Raw genomic sequence first — 20,039 nt, forward strand, 5'->3', positions numbered from 1 at the left:
CCCATAGGACCCCATAAGACCCCATAGGACCCCATTAGACCCCATAAGCCCCATATGACCCCATAGGACCCCATAGACCCCATAGAGACCCCATAGGACCCCATAAGACCCCATAGGAACCAATAGGATCCTATAAGACCCCATAAGACCCCATAGACCCCATAAACCCCATAAGACCCCATAGAACCCCATAAGGGGAAGGAAGGAGCCCCAAATTCCCCCTATTAACCAATCAAACGAAGCTTTTCCTGGTCTTTCAACCAATCAGAGCTCTCCTCCAGCCCTCATTTGCATACGGCTGAGGCAATAGTTACACAGCACTAACGGCTTCATCCTATAGGAGGATATAGGGTGAGACTATGGGGTCTATGGGGTCTTATAGGGTTTTATGGGGTGTATGGGGTCTTATGGGGTCTTATGGGGTCTCTATGGGGTCTCTATGGGGTCTATGGGGTCTTATTGGGTCTTATGGGGTCCTATGGGGTCCTATGGGGTCTTATGGGGTCCTATGGGGTCTTATAGGGTCCTATGGGGTCCTATGGGGTCTATGGGGTCTTATGGGGTCTTATGGAGTTCTATGGGGTCCTATTGCTTCCTATTGATTCCTATGGGGTTTATGGGGTCCTATGGGGTCTTATGGGGTCCTATGGGGCTTATGGGGTCCTATAGGGTCCTATGGGGTATCTTCTTCCTTTCCTATGGGAAGGGGAAGGGGAGGGGGAAGAGGAAAAGGAATAAGCCCATTTCCTTTCCAGCCACAACGCTACCCTGGAGGTGAAATCCAATGGGCGATGTACTGGCTGGATCCCAAGCGTTATCCGGATCGAGAAGCTCGCATCTTCGCTCAAAGCCTCCACGAGCATCAAGCCATAATGAGCCTGGCTTTAATCAGGATCAAACCCGGAGCGCTCCGGGTTCCCCACTGGCATTTTAATGCCAACGTCCATGGCTACGTGGTGCAGGTAGGCCGCAGCCTTTGGTTTTGCTTCCACTTCCTCTTTCTCTCTTCCACCTTTAAGAATATCCTTCCTTTTCCTCTATGGCTTCATTTAACCCTTATTCCCCTACCTTGTAATCCATTTACCTCGCGGGTTTACCCTAAAACCCTATAGGATTTCCCCTATATTCTATAGGGCATGGCATGGACCTTCCATGGCATTACCCTTCCAGGACCTTAATAGACCCCATAAGACCCCATAGACCCCATAAGACCCCATTAGACCCCATTCTTCCCCTTCCAGGACCTTAATACCCCCATATAATCCCATATTCCCCTTCCAGGACCCTTCCTTTAACCTTCCAGGACCTTTCTATCCCCCTTAGGTTCCCCTCCGGCACCATTTAATGGCGGAGTTTTCCACTGGGCTCCGTATCGACCTGCCAGGACCTGGATGGAACCAATGAATCTCATTTACATCCAGTCGCTCCTTCAGGTAACGCCTTTAAGCTGCCAGGACCTTGGAGGGGTCGGTTGCCAAATAGTGAGCCAATGGAATGCATAGGTGCCAAATAAGGAGTCATTGGTTTTCATAGGGGCCCATTGTTGCCAAATAGTGAGCCAATAAAAGACATAGGAAACCAGCGTTGCCAAATAGTGATCCATTAGGTTACACTGGAAAGCGTAGTTGCCAAATAGTGATCCGTTAGATTACATAGAGCCCCATAGCTGCCAAATAGTGATCCATAGAGTCCCATAGGACCCCATAGCTGCCAAATAGTCATCCATATTCCCCCGTAGAGCCCCATAGAACCCCATAGAGCCCCATAACCCCCCATAGGACCCCATAGAGTCCCATAGCCACCGCATAGGACCCTATAGACCCCCATAGAGCCCCATAGAGCCCCATAGGGATCCATTAGACCCCATAGCCCCCCCCATAGGACCCCCATAGAGCCCCATAGCTGACAAATAGTGACCCATAGAGCCCCATAGGACCCCATAGACTCCCATAGCCACCCCATAGGACCCTATAGAGCCCCATAGGACCCCATAACCCTCCACTGGACCCCATAGAGCCCCATAGCTGCCAAATACAGACCCATTAGACCCCATAGAGGCCAATGGGCCCCATAGAGCCCCATAGACCCCATAACCCCCCATAGAACCCCATAGAGCCCCATAGCTGTCAAATAGCGATCCATTAGCCCCCATAGCTGCCAAATAGTGATCCATTGGACCCCATAGGACCCCTACGACCCTCATAGACCCCCCATAGGACCCCCATAGAGCCCCATAGAGCCCCATAGACCCCCATAGGACCCCATAGACCCCCATATAAACCTATATAACCCTATATGATCCTATATATAACTCATTGCAGCACCCCGATCCTCTCACCATAGCCACCCTAAGGATCTTCCCTAATGAACTTGGCCAACCCCATTATCATCTTAACGCTAACGAGCTGGCTTACATCCTCCAAGGCTGTGGCAAGGTAAGGCCCTATATTATATATAGGGGATATAGGGGGGTGGGATGCAAATGAGGCTTAATGAGCTCATGAATATGCGAATGCAGGCCGGCCTGGTGTTGGAGAATGGGGAGAGCCTGAGCTTCGAGGTGGAAGTGGGGGACGTCCTATTCTTCCCTATGGGGAGCCAGCATTACTTGAAGAGCGGGTGCCCCGACGGGATCCTATTGGTGCTGGGTTATAGCACTGGGAATATGGTGGGTCTATGGGGTATATATGGGGTTCTATGGGGGTCTATGGGGTCTATAGGGGTCTATGGGGCTCTATGGGTGGCTATGGGGTCTATATGGGGTCCTATTGGATCCAATTGGGTCCTATGGGGTTCTATGGGGTCCTATTGGGTTCTATGGGGCTCTATGGAGCCTTATGGGGTCTATGGGGGTCTATGGGGCTCTATGGGGTCCTATGGGGGTCTATGGGGCTCTATGGGGGGTCTATAGGGGTCTATGGGTCACTATTTGGCAGCTATGGGGTCTATGGGGGTCTATGGGGGTATATGGGGGTCTATGGGGCTCTATGGGTCTCTATGGGGCTCTATGGGGTCTATATGGGGCTCTATGGGGTCCTATGGGGGTCTGTGGGGGTTTATGGGGTGTCTATGGGGCTCTATGGCGTTCTATGGTGGTCTGTGGGGCTCTATGGGGTTCTATGGAGCTCTATGGAGCCTTATGGGGTCTATGGGGCTCTATGGGGTCCTATGGGGGTCTATGGGGGGCTATAGGGCTCTATGGGGTGCTATGGGGTTTCTATGGGGTTTATGGGGTCTCTATGGGGCTCTATGGGTTAACAATTTGGCATCCCTGGCCCTCCATTCATTCGAATGGATCCCTATTTGGCAACTATGGGCCTCCGTTCATTCCTATGGGGCTCCATTCATTCATATGGCTCACTATTTGGCAGCTATCTGGCCCACCATTCACCTTAATAGCTCCCTATTTGGCACCTATGGGCCTCCATTCATTCCCATGGCTCCCTGTTTGGCAGCTCAGAGCCTCCATTCATTTTAATGGCTCACTATTTGGCACCTATAGGAACTCCAAACCCAGCGCCTCAATCGCTACTTCCGGTCTCTCCCGGCCGCCATCTTGGCTCGCCTCTTCAGTACGGATCTAGAAAAGACCCGGATGTTGCTCCGGGATTAATTAAAGCTCATTAATTAACGCTTGTAACTCATTAAACAGATGGCAACGCATTGATTGTATTGAGACGGTCCTCCAGGGCCATAGAGTTGGACGGGCTAGAAGAGACTTCCGGGTTTAGAGAGGCATAAAGGGACTTCCGGGTTCCGAACGCTTCCGAACGCATCCGAAGGTTTCCGAAGCCCGAAGAAACCCGGAAGTCGAGCGGAGCGGCTCCGAACTTGACCCGAGCGGCTCCGAGCGCTTCCGAGTGCACCCGAGTGGTTCTGAAGTCGATCCGAGCGCTTCCGAAAGGTTCCGAACGGTTCCGAAGCGTGAAGGAACAAGGAAGTCGCTCGTAGCGATCCCGAATGGCTCCGAACTGGACCCGAGTGTTTCCGAGCGTCTCCAAAGTCGACCGGAGCGCTTCCGAACGGTTCCGAATGGTTCCGAAAGGGTCCGAAGCCCGAAGAGACACGGAAATTGCTCGTAGCGATCCCGAATAGCTCCGAAGTGGACCCGAAGGGCTCCGAGCGTTTCCAAGCTCCTCCGAAGTGAACCCGAGAGCTTCCGAAAGGATCCGAATGGTTCCAAAGCCTGAAGAAACCCAGAAGTCGCTCGTAGCGACCCCAAACGGCTTCGAACGGCTCCGAACTGGACCCGAAAGTTTCTGAATGTTTCCGAAGTTGACCCGAGCGCTTCCGAACGGAACCGAAGCCCGAAAAACCCGGAAATCGCTCGTAGCGATCCCGAAATAGACCCGAGCGTTTCCGAAAGGTTCCGAACAGCTCCGAACCCGACCGGAAGCCGCCTGTAGAAACCCGGAAGTCAACCAGAAGTCGCTGGGAGCGGTTCCAAACCCGACCCGAGCGGTTCCGAAGAATTCCGAAGGCGAAATCGAAGGAACCCGAAAGTAAACCGGAACTCGCTCCGAAAAGACCCGAGCGCTTCCGAACGGAGACGAAGTGGATCTCGGAGCAACCCGGAAGTTAACCAAAAGTCGCTTCAGAACGACCCGAGCGCTTCCGAATACTTCCGAAGAGAGCCGAACCGGAACGGAAGTGGCCAGACCAACCCGGAAGTAAACCGGAAGGCCCTTCAGCAGGCTCCTCCGGCAGCCGAACCGGCTCCGAACACCGGACGAACTTCGTCTTTTTTCGGCTGTTTTCGGTTCCGGTACCGGGGATGGAGAAACAAGGGCGGGTGGATTGTCCGGCGTTACCGCCCGGGTGGAAGAAGGAAGAAGTGATACGGAAATCGGGGCTGAGCACCGGGAAAAGCGACGTCTATTACTTCAGGTAACGGGGACCGGCCCACCGTTCCCTGGTGGCAAATTCTCATCTTTTGTTGGCTCTGTGCTCCTCCCCTGGCTTTCTGCAAGGCTGCCATTTGCTGGAAGGCTGCTTCCATCAGCTTCTGACAGAAAGGAGACAAGAAATGCATGAAGAGCATCTCTTTGGAGGAGGATCTGAGCACAGCCAACCACAAGCTTCTGGTCAAGAGCAGTTTCTTCAGTTTACCGTTCCACTGCTACAGTGTTGTGCCACTTCTGCAGTGTCCTTTCCTCTCTCCTGCATCACACACCCTGCCCTTCCCTTCACGCGGCCCTATTTAGAGGCAGGTACCCACACCACAGCTCACAAGAGCTTCCCACCCACAGAGGCTTTCTCTTGCTTGGCCTCCACGCCTCACCTTGGCCTCAAGACTACTAAGCTGCAAGGCCTCTTGGCCAGGCTCTGGGCCTCCCTCCAGGCTGTTTTACCTTAAGGCCTCTAAGCCTCCTGGGCAACCTCTAAGCCTTTAGGCCTCCCCCTATGCCTCTAGGACAGCTTACAGGCATCTGTGCCTCCAGGTGTGTTCTCCATTACAGCTCTAAGCCTTCCTTTGTGCCATAAATGCTCATGGACACGTGGCCTCTTTTTTGGCGTCCCTCTGTGCATCAGGCCCTCAAAACCTCAGTGCTTCCAGTCCAGCCCTTTAGTACCTCGGCTCCAGGCCTACCCTGAAGCTTCAAGGACTTTAGGCTCTACAGGGCTGTTAAGGCCTCTCAGCCTCCTTTTTTTGGCTGTGTCCGATAGAACCACCACTGCCCTTGATGCTCTGTCCCATAACCCCCACAGCTTAGCCCTGTAAGCTATGCACCATAAGCTTCTGTTTGCCTACAAGCTATGGCCTCTAAGGTTCCCCATGGGGCTCTACGCAACACGGCCAGGGACAGAAATGGGGCTGTTTCTGCCCTTCTTGTCACCCGGCCCCTCCCACCGTCTGTCAGGGGCAGGAACCCACAGGACCCATAGAGAACCAAAAGAACATCATAGAGAGTCATAGAGCCACATAAGAATGACAGGGAGCAATAGAGACCCATGGGGAGCCAAAGGGAACAAATACAGACCCATATGGGAGCTATACTAACACACTCACACATGTACCTGCAGGGACCCATATTAGTGCATAGGGGAACATACTGCCCTGTAGCAACCAACTGTGCCCCACAGCCAGTTACGATGATGTTCAGTCACCATGGATCAAGGTTCACGGCACTGTGGGATGGCCTGAGTGGCCAACTCACACTCTTGGCCACCCTCCATCTCCCGTGGCTCCCACACCAACCCCACAGCACCACCCACACTAAGACCTGTCCCGCAAATGCAGCTGCTGCCGCTCAACAAGTCTTATTTGCTGAAAGCAGGAGAGTTGAGAGATCCAAAGGGGTTGTGAGATCAGAGGTTGGGGCTGGAAGGCAGAGCATCTGCAGCTTTCGTTCCTCACTGAGTCCTTTCTATTGGGAAAGGAGATGGAGGGAGTTGAGAAGATGGAGGGCAGGGATGTGGGGTAGGAACCCACCTTGATGCTGATGTCACAGCTCCGTGCCTGCAGCTTGTTACCTGGGACTCAGCCGTGTCAGCACGTGTCAGACTGAAGGGGCTTCTCCTGCCAATGCAAAGAGGAAAGGCTTCATTATGGGCCGGAGGGGGACCAGTGCCCCATAGTGCCCCATAGCTCCCACTGTTCGCCCCATAGATCACAAAGCATCCCATAGATCTCATAGTGCCCCATAGCTCCCACTGTTCGCCCCATAGATATGGGTAAACCTAATACACAGTCAATGATTTCCTGGAATTCGGATCCATATTCAATAGTTGTTTAGCATGCAGACCCCTCTCTTGTTATCACCCATCATATCAGTGTGGGAATAAAATGTTGTTTGTGCCTTTAGAACAAGAGAAGAATCTTTTCTTTCCAGGTCTCAGTATATAAGTGAAGTAGTTTGTAGTTATTTCAAGGTCTCAGTATATAAGTGAAGTAGTTTGTAGTTATTTCAAGGTCTCAGTATAGAAGTGAAGTAGTTTGTTGTTATTTCAAGATCTCAGTATACAAGTGAAGCAGTTTGTAGTTATTTCAAGGTCTCAGTATACAAGTGAAGCAGTTTCTAGTTATTTCAAGGTCTCAGTATACAAGTGAAGCAGTAGCAGAGGAGAGGCTTTGTTATGGGCATGGGAAGAGCCCCAGCAAAACAAGTGCTTCCAAAGGCTTGCAAAAGGGACCCCATGGGAGTCGGCCATGTTGGAGAGCAGAGGGTGGGCAGGAAAGCTCTTTCTTCCCATGACTTGCAGGCAGCCCAGCCTCCCCCCTTGCACTTGCCATACCTGAACGTGGAAGGTCTGCGCAGTATCTCCACCCACGTCATAAACATACAGTCCCAGGAGAGTTTCCCTTTCGTCCTCATCCACTCCCTCAAAGACAAGAGATGATGGTGGTCACACTTAGGCAGGCCGTGCCATAAAGAACACACTGAGGCCAAAGGTGGGAGCCCTTCCAACCCTCCCTGTGCTCTGGTAGGATTGGAGCACAACGGAGGGCGAACCTGAGTCAGGGCACGTGGAGCAATTGCTCCCAGCTGCTCGGCCACAAAGAGCAGCAGAGGCCTTTGGAGACATGGAACCAGCCGAGGGATTCGGTGCCCTCAGGCAGGATGCCGTGCTCTGCAGCAGCCCACCACTGAAATTTGGGAGCTCCCAACTGTATGGGGTCGTATGGGGCTCTGTTGGGTGTCTACCGTGTGGCTCTATGGTGCTCTATGAGCTCTTGTGTGGCTCTATGGGGTCTTACAGGGCTCTATGTGGCAGTTATGGGGCTCTGTTGGGTGTCTGTAGGGCCCTTATGGGGCCCTGTTGGGTGTCTGTGGGGCACCATGAGGCTCTTTGGTTCTCTATGAGCTTCTTGTGCAGCTCTATGGGGTCTTATGGAGCATTATGGGGCTCTATGGGGTGTCTGTGGGGGTCTATGGGGTCTTATGTTGCGGTTATTGTGTTCTGTTGGTTATCTCTGGGGCTCTATAGGATTTCAATGGGCTCTTATGGGGCTCTATGGCAAAGCTTTTTCCTCAGGGGCCTCCAGAAGCAGCAGCAGGCAGAGACTTACCAAGATGGCAAAGTCTCTGGGGGCACTGTTGACATCCCCAGAGGGAGACACCACCTTGGAGACATGCCAGACAGTGAAAGCCGTGGGCCAGATGTTCTCCGGCAGCTGGATGACGGCGTGGCCCTGCGAACCTTGGAAAGCCCAGCAGTTTCCAACAGACATATCAGGCTGAAATGAGAGAGATGCGTCCATCAGCGGTGAGGCAAAGAGTCGCCAGAGCTGGATGCTGGGCAAGGAGCACAGAATTTGTTTTCTGTGTGGGCTGCCGTGCTCCCCGTAATGGAACGCTACTCAAGGGACAGGAGGGGAATATGCAAAGGTTTGGACAACAGCTCTGGAGTCAACCGCCTTTCTCTGCTTGCCCAGAGCCGGCGGGGCAGCCCTCCCCAGCATCTGTCAGCCCAGCACCCTCCCAACGCTGGTGTCAGTGATGTGGGGAAGAGTGTGGGCTGAGCAGAGCAGCTGGGCCAAAGGAAATGGATGTGCAGCCAGAATGGGGTGAGGATGGGGGGAGGGAGAATGGGGGGAAGGGTTGGGGGTAGGAAAGACTGGGAGAAGGATGGGGGATAGGATGGAGGGAGGAAATGGGAGGATGGGGGGGAAGGATGGTGGAAGAAAGGGAGGGGAAGGATGGGGGAGAGAAGGATGGAAGGAAGGTTGAGGAGGGGGAAAGGATGGGGAGGGGGAAAGGATGTAGGGGGACGGATCCTGGGAAGGAAGGGCTGGGGGATGGAGGGGGAGCCCTTATGGGGCTCTGTGGGGTGTCTGCAGGGGGAGGGGGGCGAAAGCAAGGGGGGGAAGCCCACAGTCAGCACTTCTCCTGCCATACCTGCAAGAGGGTCTCAGGGGACTTTGCGGAGGAAAAGAGGGGAGAAAGCCAGCCTTTCCCACAGTAACTCTTGGTTGTCCTCTCCGCATCAACAGTGGCACCTGAAATAAAGATGGACAGACGTGCACTGGGACAGCCCAGAGACAAGCTGAAGGAGTGAATGCTCATTCCCCAAAGCTCTTGGCGGGGCTCTGGGGTGCAGAATCCCTCCTGCTGTGTATGGGAACTGCTGAGTCCCGGCATGATGCGCTGATTGAGCACCTGGGGAAATGAGCCGGTCAGCCCTGGGAGCAGAGTTGAAGGGTTTTTAAATTCTCAGAGATGGGGGCTTTAGACGGGATGTGAGGAGGAAATTCTTGACCCCCAGTGGGCGGTGAGGCCCTGCAATGTGCTGCCCAGAGGAGCCATGGATGCCCCATTCCCGGAGGCGTTGGAGACCAGGTTGGATGGGGCCCTGAGCACCTTAATGCAAAGGGTGGCAGTCCTGTCAGTGGCAGGGAGTTGGACTGGGATGGTCTTAAGGTCCCTTCAGACCTCAGCCATCCTAAAGCTCTATGAGATAAGTGTGACAGGAAGCAGAGCTGGGCAGGTTTTGGGGAGTGCCAGGCGCAAAGCTGAGGGTAGTGAAGCTGTCTACATACCCAGGGATTTCAGAGCCCAGTTGGGCATCAAGTAGCTGTTTTCCACGATGCTGTCAATTTCAATCCGTGTCAACAGAAAAATTTCCTGGCAACAAACAGGGAATGGAGAGACAGCAGTGAGCACAAAGACAGGAGATGGGTGTGAGCAGGGAGTCCTACCCAAGAACTGCACTCCAGAGACACAGCAAAGATGGACTTTGGGCTCTGCCTGATCCCAGTGTTGCCAGCCCCGTGTCTGCTGTAGAACAGCCTGGACAGACAGTCAGATCGTGCCCTGAGCCAGCCAGGCTCTGCAGAGCTCCAGTTGCAGCTGGCCTGGAGAATGGCCCTTCCAGCTAAGAAGTCTGAAGCACAAGTCTCTTGGCAGGGGCCTCATCCAGCCTCCAAGCCAAGCCCAGCAGGCCTCTGGCTGGGGCCCAGCCAGGGGGAACTCATGGCTCTGCACAGAGCACCCTGATCCCAGGTTTACCGTGCAGCCAGCACCAGCAGCAGCTCTCAGTGTGGGGAGCAAAGTAGCTCCAAGACACAGGGGAGGCTGAGCCTGAGAGCCAGGTGTGGGGCAGGCGGCCTGAGCACAGAGCTGTCCCTGTAAAGGGCTGGAAGGGAGCAGTACCATTACCTGTCTCGTCAGTTCGTCGATCCCATTCTCCTCCAGGACATCATACACTGATTGTGCAATGAGATGCTTCCTGATTGACAGCTCATAACTTATCAGGTGTAATTCTGGCCCAACCATTGAGTTCCTGAAGGCAAAGCAAAGCAAGTCTTGTTCAGCAACGCAGGTCAGAGTTTCAGTGCCACGAGGTGAATGATTCCGGGGGGTTGTGCCCTTCCTTATCCCCCAGCCCCTTTGGTTCCTTTGCTTTGCCAAGGGCTGCCTTCACCATATAGATGGGAAAGGCTGGAGCCCTGGGCACAAAGTGAAGGCGTGCATGGAGCACACAGCCAGCCGAGGCCAAGCTACAGAGCCAGGTGCATGGCAAGGAAGTGTTCTTACCCCTGAGACGGGAGCTCATGCACAGGTCCTGCTGACACCACCTGGAAGAGAAAAGCATTTGATGGGAGGAAGCACCAGGAGCACGGCCAGAGCTTCCAAAGGAGCTTCCCAGGGAGCCGCTGGCAGAATTTCCTGCTACTTCCCAGCACTTTGCAGAGGACCGCTGCCCAAAGTTGGGCCTTCAGCCCTCCACGTGCTGCAGAGCATCTGCTGCTTCTCCGTTTGCTCTCCCATCCCCTCCAGACTCCACAGTGTCACGGACAGGCCAAAGGCCCCTTCTTCCCATGTGCTGTTGCCTTCAGCCTGAGCTCCGTGCTGGGCACTGGGAAGATGCTGCCACACCAAAGCCCGTCCTGCTGCCAAGGCAGCCCCCAGCCTGGCTCAAGGGCCCACAGAGTCTCAGCAGCGATGGGCCCGTGGCCAAACTCCCCCTGTCCCCACGGAGGCTGAAGGGCAGAGCTTTGTCTTCTGCCGCACGCTGTGGCACTGACCTGCAGGACATTTCCCCAGGCTCCCAATATCCAGAGGAAGGCTCCAGCTGTGGGAGACATCAGTCAGGAGAGACCATTAGTTTGCCAGAGTGCTCGGAGCCCTGCAGCCCATTTCCCTCCTCCCAACCCAGCCGTGTGGGACAGTCCCGCTCCTTGACTCCCGTGGGTTTGCCTCCAGCCCAAGGCTGGAATTCCCAGAAGCAGCTCCGAGCTCCTTTGGATGCCCTGGTAAAGATGGCTGTGCCATTGCACAACTGCTCCCGTCCTGGGCACGGACAGGCCGTGTGCTGCTGGCAGGGGCTGTGAAAGTCACAGACTCATAGAATGGCCTGGGTTGAAAAGGAACGTAATGCTCATCCACTTCCAACCCCCTGCTATGTGCAGAGTCGCCAACCAGCAGCCCAGGCTGCCCAGAGCCACGTCCAGCCTGGCCTTGAATGCCTGCAGGGATGGGGCATCCACAGCCTCCTTGGGCAACCTGTTCCAGTGCGTCACCACCTTCAGAGTGAAAGACTTCCTCCTAGTATTTAATTTAAGCCTTCCCATCTCAGTTTAAAACCATTCCCTCTTGTTCTAACACTAGATCTAGATCAATCCATGTCTGTGACAGGGGTGCCGTAGGCCTGTGCCCCCCATGGTCTCCAAAATGTGGGAAGGGAAAAAGGAAAATGGTAGGTGGATGGGAGCTGGGCTCAAGGAAACAAACAGAGCAGCAGCAGCAACGATCTAAGGAGGAAGACTTACTTTACTAACTACAATGTTGGAATGCAAGATAAGATAACACAATATAATACAATGTAATTGAAATTGAGGTCCTCTGGGCTGTGTAGTTCTTCTCTGCGCTCCACAGGATGTCGTGAGGTGGGAAACCAATAGCAAACATTACACAACCATGACAGTTATGCAGCTGCAGACATCTGGCCAGAAGGTGTGGTACAGGCGGCCGGGTCATGCCCCAGTACAAGCTGAAGCGTTGACCCAGGATAGAAATACGACCTGTATCTTGCCCTGGAGGGCAGACAGTCCCCTCCTGCTACCCCTGAAACATCCGTATTACTCCCGGTGAGTCTTTGGGCCTCTAGGATCAGCGGAAGGAATGAAATGCCATCAAAGCATTCCAGTGCTGCTGTCAGATCATGTGCAGCATCTGGTGATGGTCTGCATGGGACTGATGGAGCATAGGATGGACCTGCACCTCACAACCACATGCCTCCAGTAGCACCATCTGGCACTGGCCCATAAAAGAGCATGAACTTTAATTGAGCATCACTCATTTTAAATTGTGTCAGCATGTATTGTGACAGGAAATTATACAAGCATTGCGAGAGGATTTGGCAGAGGATTTGGTGTGTTCTGTGCTGAGCCTGAACACTGCCAAACTGGCTTCTCCTCAGCCGTGGCATCCTGTTCCCTTGTGCCTATTAGCACAGGCCACCAGCAGTTGTCCTGAGTATGGAACACTGCCATGAGCAGCCAGGAGCCCTGCTGTATGCCTGGAGGGCACTGGTTGTGTTCCCCCAACCCCCCCCCAGGCCCCATGCTAAAGTTGTGTCTGTTTAAGTCCACTGGTTATAGTATACAGAGCTGCGGAGCACGTTGGAATGGCTCCTCTGGGATCAGGTGGCCTTCTGCAGAAGCATCTCCAGCTCCCATCCTTGGGTCCATCTATGCTGACATGCTGGATGTAGGGATGTTCCCAGTGGCTGGCTTTGGTCACAGTGGGCGCTTCCTGACGGTGACCCCTCAGATCCAGGGGTAGATCACACAGCAGAGCTTAGCTGGGTCCTGCTGGCTGTTCAGATTGCTTGTTTTTCACTTGTTTTGTTTTCAATTGACGGAGTAGCTGGTGTGAATGGGGAGTGCTGCGCAGTCAGGACCAGTAGGTTATGGAAATGACACATGCCCAGAAATGTTATGAAAACAATTGTCCAGGCAGTGAGAGGTTCTGGTGGGACAGAAGGTGAAGCAGAGATGAGAATTTCATTTAACAAGGAAAGGAGGAAAAGACAGAAGAATACAGCAAGAATGGGGGATAGATTTACCTCCTAGAAAATTCAGTAATCTGTGCATAACCTGACATGTGTGATGTCTGCATATTCCCCTAGAACGTGCAACACTTTGTTTCTTCATGTTATTTGAAGCTCTGCTGTGGTTTGATCAAGTTGCTCCTGATGCCAGCCACGGGTGCAACTTAAAACATTCTCAGCAGAACGGTAATAGAGGTTGCTCAAAAGGAACTAAAGGAATTAAAGAGTTAAACTGAAGCCAGCACTTAGCGTCCTCTCACCAGCCATCACCTCTGGTCAGCCATCAAAAAGGAGTGTACCATCAGTGGCCTTGAGGCCTAATTCCTACTGGCCTGTGTGGTGGCCCTGAGGGCCTACACTTAGTAACCAAGGGGTTAATGGAGACCTATGGAACAAGAAGCTTTTCAAGAGGCTGAGAGACCACGGATGCCAATGAGAGAGAGCACTAGACCTGGCCTGCAGGCCAGGAGAGAGGCCTCTAGTCCTCTAGCCATCTCAGCCTTCCTCTGGACCTCCATGTCTCTAAGCCCTCCCGTAGGTGTCTAAGTCTGTACACCTCTGCACCTTCTTTGGTGCCTGAGTGCCCCTGGGCCACCCTGTGGCTCTCTTGGCCTCTCTGTCTCAAGACCTCTAGTCCAGCTTCAAGGCCTTCAGACTTCTTGGGCTGTGGGTGTCCAGACCTCAAGGTACAAGTACAACCCCCAGCTCCTCTTGGCCTTTGCTCTTCTAGGCTTTCTCTTGCTTGGCCTCCATGCCTCCCTTTGGCCTCAAGACTACTAAGCTGCAAGGCCTCTTGGCCAGGCTCTGGGCCTCCCTCCAAGCTGTTTTACCTTAAGGCCTCTAATCCTCCTGGGCAACCTCTAAGCCTTTAGGCCTCCCCCTATGCCTCTAGGACAGCTTGCAGGCATCTGTGCCTCCAGGTGTGTTCTCCATTACAGCTCTAAACCTTCCTTTGTGCCATAAATGCTCATGGACTCGTGGTCTCTTTTTTGGCGTCCCTCTGTGCATCAGGCCCTCAAAACCTCAGTGCTTCCAGTCCAGCCCTTTAGTACCTCGGCTCCAGGCCTACCCTGAAGCTTCAAGGACTTTAGGCTCTACAGGGCTGTTAAGGCCTCTCAGCCTCCTTTTTTTGGCTGTGTCCGATAGAACCACCACTGCCCTTGATGCTCTGTCCCATAACCCCCACAGCTTAGCCCCGTAAGCTATGCACCATAAGCTTCTGTTTGCCTACAAGCTATGGCCTCTAAGGTTCCCCATGGGGCTCTACGCAACACGGCCAGGGACAGAAATGGGGCTGTTTCTGCCCTTCTTGTCACCCGGCCCCTCCCACCGTCTGTCAGGGGCAGGAACCCACAGGACCCATAGAGAACCAAAAGAACATCATAGAGAGTCATAGAGCCACATAAGAACGACAGGGAGCAATAAAGACCCACGGGGAGCCAAGGGGAACAAATACAGACCCATATGGGAGCTATACTAACACACTCACACATGTACCTGCAGGGACCCATATTAGTGCATAGGGGAACATACTGCCCTGTAGCAACCAACTGTGCCCCACAGCCAGTTACGATGATGTTCAGTCACCATGGATCAAGGTTCACGGCACTGTGGGATGGCCTGAGTGGCCAACTCACACTCTTGGCCACCCTCCATCTCCCATGGCTCCCACACCAACCCCACAGCACCACCCACACTAAGCCCTGTCCCACAAATGCAGCTGCTGCCGCTCAACAATTCTTATTGGCTGAAAGCAGGAGAGTTGAGAGATCCAAAGGGGTTGTGAGATCAGAGGTTGGGGCTGGAAGGCAGAGCATCTGCAGCTTTCGTTCCTCACTGAGTCCTTTCTATTGGGAAAGGAGATGGAGGGAGGTGAGAAGATGGAGGGCAGGGATGTGGGGTAGGAACCCACCTTGATGCTGATGTCACGGCTCCGTGCCTGCAGCTTGTCACCCTGGGACTCAGCCATGTCAGCACGTTCCTCTGCCTCATCCAGCATGTGCTGTGCCCTGGGGAACTTGGCCAAGTTGGCCTGCTTGTCCTGTGGCTTAGCCCCGGTCCCCACCCCAGTCCCCCCCCCAAACACCCACCCAACTCATCCCCGCAGCTCCTCCCTCCCCCCAGCCAGCCTCGAGGCGGGCAGAAAGTTATCGACATCTCTTCATTGAATGATCAATCCCTAATTAAAACCCTCTGGTAGACATCAGAGTTTAGGGGTTTTTAGGGTTTATTAGGGTTTTTTATGGTTTTTAGATTTTTTTAGGGATTTTTAGGGGTTTTTAGGTGTTTTTAGAGGTTTTTAGGGGTTGCCATGGATTTCCACTCGGTACACGCAGGTGTATTCCGCGTACCCCCAGTTGCTCCACACATCCAGTTTGATCCTTTGGTAGGATTGAAGGGGCTTCTCCTGCCAATGCAAAGAGGAGAGGCTTTGTTATGGGCTCCGTTATGGGCCGGAGGGCTTATTAAGGGTTCATCAGGAGATGGATCCACCTCCATGGTCTCATCAGGGGTTGGATCCACCTCCATGGGCTCCACGGAGGGGGTCACACGTCTGGTCCAGGCATGACGGGAACGGGCTCTCTTGCCTGTCTGCCGCCTGATGGTCCTGGCGGGCCCCCTCCTCCTCCTCTTCGACCCTGCGGTCCCCAGCTACATCTTCCCACCTAAATCCTGGGAATCCTCCAGCCTCGCTCTCTTAGCTCCCCACATGGCTGTTAATGGCCAGAGCTCTCAGAGGTGAGTGCGTTGCGTGGGGCAGCGGTGACCAAGGTGACTGCTGTGACATGGCCAGGGTTCTAACATGGCGACCGCACTGCTGGCACTGGCGTTCCACATGGCATGAGGAGGGGGCTGTAGGACAGGGCACGGCACGGGAGCCAGAAGGCACTGGTCCTTGGGTTAAAAGGGGAGGGGGACTGCGCACATTCCCTTTGTGTCCGCCCCCCCCCCCTACCGACTCCATCCCATAACCCCTGTAAACCACCCCAACACCATCCCATAACCCATCCCAACCCCAAACTCATCCCATAACCTCTAGAACCCCTGCCGGCACATGGGGTCCCATCCAGGCCAAAAGCCAGATGGCAAGGAAGGCCCGAAGGAGAAAGCCGTCTGGTCGGATGGTTGCGGGGCGCCTGCCAGGCCAAAGGCCGGCTTGGGGATCCCTGCCAGGCCAGAAGCCTGCAGGCCTGGGAAGCCCTGCCAGGCCAAGAGCCTGCCGCCGGCCGGCAAACACTGGAAGGCCAAAACCTGGCTGGCCAGCCTGGGGAGTCCTACCAGGCCAACATCCAGCCTGCCCGGGGCTCACTGCCAGGCAACAAAATGGCTGACTGACCTGCTGGGCCTGTGAGGCCAAAAGCCGGCCACGTAGTCCGGGGGGGACCTTGCCAGGCCTGAAGTTGGTAATGCGGTTAGATGGGCACTGCCAGGCTAAAAGCCAGCTGTCTGCTCTGGGGGGCACTGCCAGCTCAAATGCCTGCAGGCCAGGGAAGCCCTTCCAGGACAAAAGCCTGCAGACTGGGGTCCCTGCCAGGCTAGAAGCCGGCTGTCCGGCCTGTGGGGCCTGGCTTACCTTGCATTCCCTTGTCATAGTGAGTGAAATAAGTTTGCCTCCTTAGATGGTTGCTGCTGCTCTCTTGGTTTCCTTGTGCCCAGCTCCCATCTCCCTGCCCCTTTCCCTTTTCCCTGGTGGCAAATTCTCATCTTTTGTTGGCTCTGTGCTCCTCCCCTGGCTTTCTGCAAGGCTGCCATTTGCTGGAAGGCTGCTTCCATCAGCTTCTGACAGAAAGGAGACAAGAAATGCATGAAGAGCATCTCTTTGGAGGAGGATCTGAGCACAGCCAACCACAAGCTTCTGGTCAAGAGCAGTTTCTTCAGTTTACCGTTCCACTGCTACAGTGTTGTGCCACTTCTGCAGTGTCCTTTCCTCTCTCCTGCATCACACACCCTGCCCTTCCCTTCACGCGGCCCTATTTAGAGGCAGGTACCCACACCACAGCTCACAAGAGCTTCCTACCCACAGAGGCTTTCTCTTGCTTGGCCTCCACGCCTCACCTTGGCCTCAAGACTACTAAGCTGCAAGGCCTCTTGGCCAGGCTCTGGGCCTCCCTCCAGGCTGTTTTACCTTAAGGCCTCTAAGCCTCCTGGGCAACCGCTAAGCCTTTAGGCCTCCCCCTATGCCTCTAGGACAGCTTACAGGCATCTGTGCCTCCAGGTGTGTTCTCCATTACAGCTCTAAGCCTTCCTTTGTGCCATAAATGTTCATGGACTCGTGGTCTCTTTTTTGGCCTCCCTCTGTGCATCAGGCCCTCAAAACCTCAGTGCTTCCAGTCCAGCCCTTTAGTACCACAGTTCACGGCACTGTGGGATGGCCTGAGTGGCCAACTCACACTCTTGGCCACCCTCCATCTCCCGTGGCTCCCACACCAAACCCACAGCACTACCCACACTAAGCCCTGTCCCACAAATGCAGCTGCTGCCGCTCAACAACTCTTATTGGCTGAAAGCAGGAGAGTTGAGAGATCCAAAGGGGTTGTGAGATCAGAGGTTGGGGCTGGAAGGCAGAGCATCTGCAGCTTTTGTTCCTCACTGAGTCCTTTCTATTGGGAAAGGAGATGGAGGGAGGTGAGAAGATGGAGGGCAGGGATGCGGAGTAGGAAACCACCTTGATGCTGATGTCATGGCTCTGTGCCTGCAGTTTGTTAACCTGGGACTCAGCCGTGTCAGCACGTTCCTCTGCCTCATCCAGCATGTGCTGTGCCCTGGGTAACTAGGCCAAGTTGGCCTGCTTGTCCTGTGGCCTAGCCCCGGTCCCCACCCCAGTCCCCCCCCCAAACACCCACCCAACTCATCCCCGCAGCTCCTCCCTCCCCCCAACCAGCCTCGAGGCGGGCAGAAAGTTATCGACATCTCTTCATTGAATGATCAATCCCTAATTAAAACCCTCTAATAGACATCAGAGTTTAGGGGTTTTTAGGGTTTATTAGGGTTTTTAATGGTTTTTAGATTTTTTTAGGGGTTTTTAGGGTTTATTAGGGCTTTTTAGTGGTTTTTAGGTGTTTTTAGAGGTTTTTAGGCGTTGCCGTGGATTTCCACTCGGTACACGAGGTGTACTCCGCGTACCCCCAGTTGCTCCACACATCCAGTTTGATCCTTTGGTAGGATTGAAGGGGCTTCTCCTGCCAATGCAAAGAGGAGAGGCTTTGTTATGGGCTCCGTTATGGGCCGGAGGGCTTATTAAGGGTTCATCAGGAGGTGGATCCACCTCCATGGTCTCATCAGGGGGTGGATCCACCTCCATGGGCTCCACGGAGGGGCTCACACGGCTGGTCCAGGCATGACGGGAACGGGCTCTCTTGCCTGTCTGCCGCCTGATGGTCATGGCGGGCCCCCTCCTCCTCCTCTTCGACCCTGCGGTCCCCAGCTACATCTTCCCACCTAAATCCTGGGAATCCTCCAGCCTCGCTCTCTTAGCTCCCCACATGGCTGTTAATGGCCAGAGCTCTCAGAGGTGAGTGCGTTGCGTGGGGCAGCGGTGACCAAGGTGACTGCTGTGACATGGCCAGGGTTCTAACATGGTGGCCGCACTGCTGGCACTGCTGGCACTGGTGTTCCACATGGCATGAGGAGGGGGCTGTAGGACAGGGCACGGCACGGGAGCCAGAAGGCACTGGTCCTTGGGTTAAAAGGGGAGCGGGACTGCGCACATTCCCTTTGTGTCCCATCCCCCCCCCCCGACTCCATCCCATAACCCGTGTAAACCACCCCAACACCATCCCATAACCCATCCCAACCCCAAACCCATCCCATAACCTCTAGAACCCCTGCCGGCACATGGGGTCCCATCCAGGCCAAAAGCCAGATGGCAAGGAAGGCCCGAAGGAGAAAGTTGTCTGGTCAGATGGTTGCGGGGCGCCTGCCAGGCCAAAGGCCGGCTTGGGGATCCCTGCCAGGCCAGAAGCCTGCAGGTCTGGGAAGCCCTGCCAGGCCAAGAGCCTGCCGCCGGCCGGCAAACACTGGAAGGCCAAAACCTGGCTGGCCAGCCTGGGGAGTCGTACCAGGCCAACATCCAGCCTGCCCGGGGCTCACTGCCAGGCAACAAAATGGCTGACTGACCTGCTGGGCCTGTGAGGCCAAAAGCCGGCCACGTAGTCCGGGGGGACCTTGCCAGGCCTGAAGCTGGTAATGCGGTTAGATGGGCACTGCCAGGCTAAAAGCCAGCTGTCTGCTCTGGGGGGCACTGCCAGCTCAAATGCCTGCAGGCCAGGGAAGCCCTTCCAGGACAAAGGCCGATGATCTCACTATAGTGTCATACTTGATCCCAACAAAAAGACATTTTCTTCCAAAAACACTGCTTTTCATCTCCAAAAGAAGAAATTTTCTACAAAAAATCACTCTTCTTAGCACAATATGATTCTTTCTCCCCAGTATAAGATTTTTGTCTCAAAAAATGCAATGATTTCAGCATTCAATATCTATTTATGTCAAGATTTAGACAGTTTTCACCCGAATATCACTATTTATCCCAGAATGCAAAGAGGTGCATTCTTTCTTTCCAGGATCCCAATAACCAGCTGTGCTGTTTATGACCCTTCGTGGCTTCTCCTGGTGGTTCGACGTGTCCGGCCTCACCTAGAAAGGAAAACTCAAAGCACAAACAGTTCCTAACAGGTGCCACAGGAGGATTTTCTCTCTGCCACTGGATGGACCAACCAGATGCTGCCTGGAGGGTTTCACTTCACTGGAAGGACAGGAATGGGAGCCTGAGCAGATCCAAGCTGAACTTCAATACGCAATGTGTTCAATGCTCACAACGAATGGGTTGGTTCCAATGGGCCCTATGCCCCCACTAAAGAGCTTTGACAGCTCACAGCACTTGCCCAGAGCACTGCGGGTTGTTTCTCCTCTGCACTGTGGGGTCTCAGGGGTGGGAGCCTGCAGTTTTCTAAGCTTATTTTGGCTGAAAACAAGTCCCGTGTCAAAGAAAGCCAAACCTGCCCCTTGATCCTCATTGAGCTCTGAGGCCGACCTGCCCTGGGTGC

At 54.2% G+C, this 20,039-nt stretch overlaps 1 protein-coding gene and 1 long non-coding RNA gene across 4 annotated transcripts; both read left to right on the forward strand.

The window, feature by feature from the left end:
- The first annotated feature begins 1,321 nt into the window (after positions 1–1,321).
- Positions 1,322–2,666, forward strand: LOC146756668 (uncharacterized). Its single transcript, XR_014937287.1, has 3 exons — positions 1,322–1,433; positions 2,322–2,435; positions 2,519–2,666. It is a non-coding gene; the product is annotated as an uncharacterized LOC146756668 (long non-coding RNA).
- A 1,901-nt stretch (positions 2,667–4,567) lies between these two features.
- Positions 4,568–19,872, forward strand: LOC146756669 (methyl-CpG-binding domain protein 2-like). 3 transcript variants are annotated; one of them, XM_085524141.1, is made up of 3 exons: positions 4,568–4,887; positions 7,930–8,509; positions 19,557–19,872. In XM_085524141.1, the coding sequence occupies exons 1-2, from the start codon at positions 4,775–4,777 to the stop codon at positions 8,186–8,188; spliced, it is 372 nt and encodes a 123-aa protein (XP_085380267.1). In that variant the 5' UTR covers positions 4,568–4,774; the 3' UTR covers positions 8,189–8,509; positions 19,557–19,872. The 3 variants fall into 3 exon arrangements, with proteins under 3 accessions (XP_085380267.1, XP_085380269.1, XP_085380270.1); XM_085524143.1 differs by having other exon boundaries at positions 7,966–8,509; XM_085524144.1 differs by having other exon boundaries at positions 7,978–8,509.
- Positions 19,873–20,039: the final 167 nt, after the last annotated feature.

Source organism: Coturnix japonica, chromosome 26, assembly GCF_054131305.1.
Source record: "Coturnix japonica strain WE chromosome 26, WE-NBRP24, whole genome shotgun sequence".
NCBI classification, from domain to species: domain Eukaryota; kingdom Metazoa; phylum Chordata; class Aves; order Galliformes; family Phasianidae; genus Coturnix; species Coturnix japonica.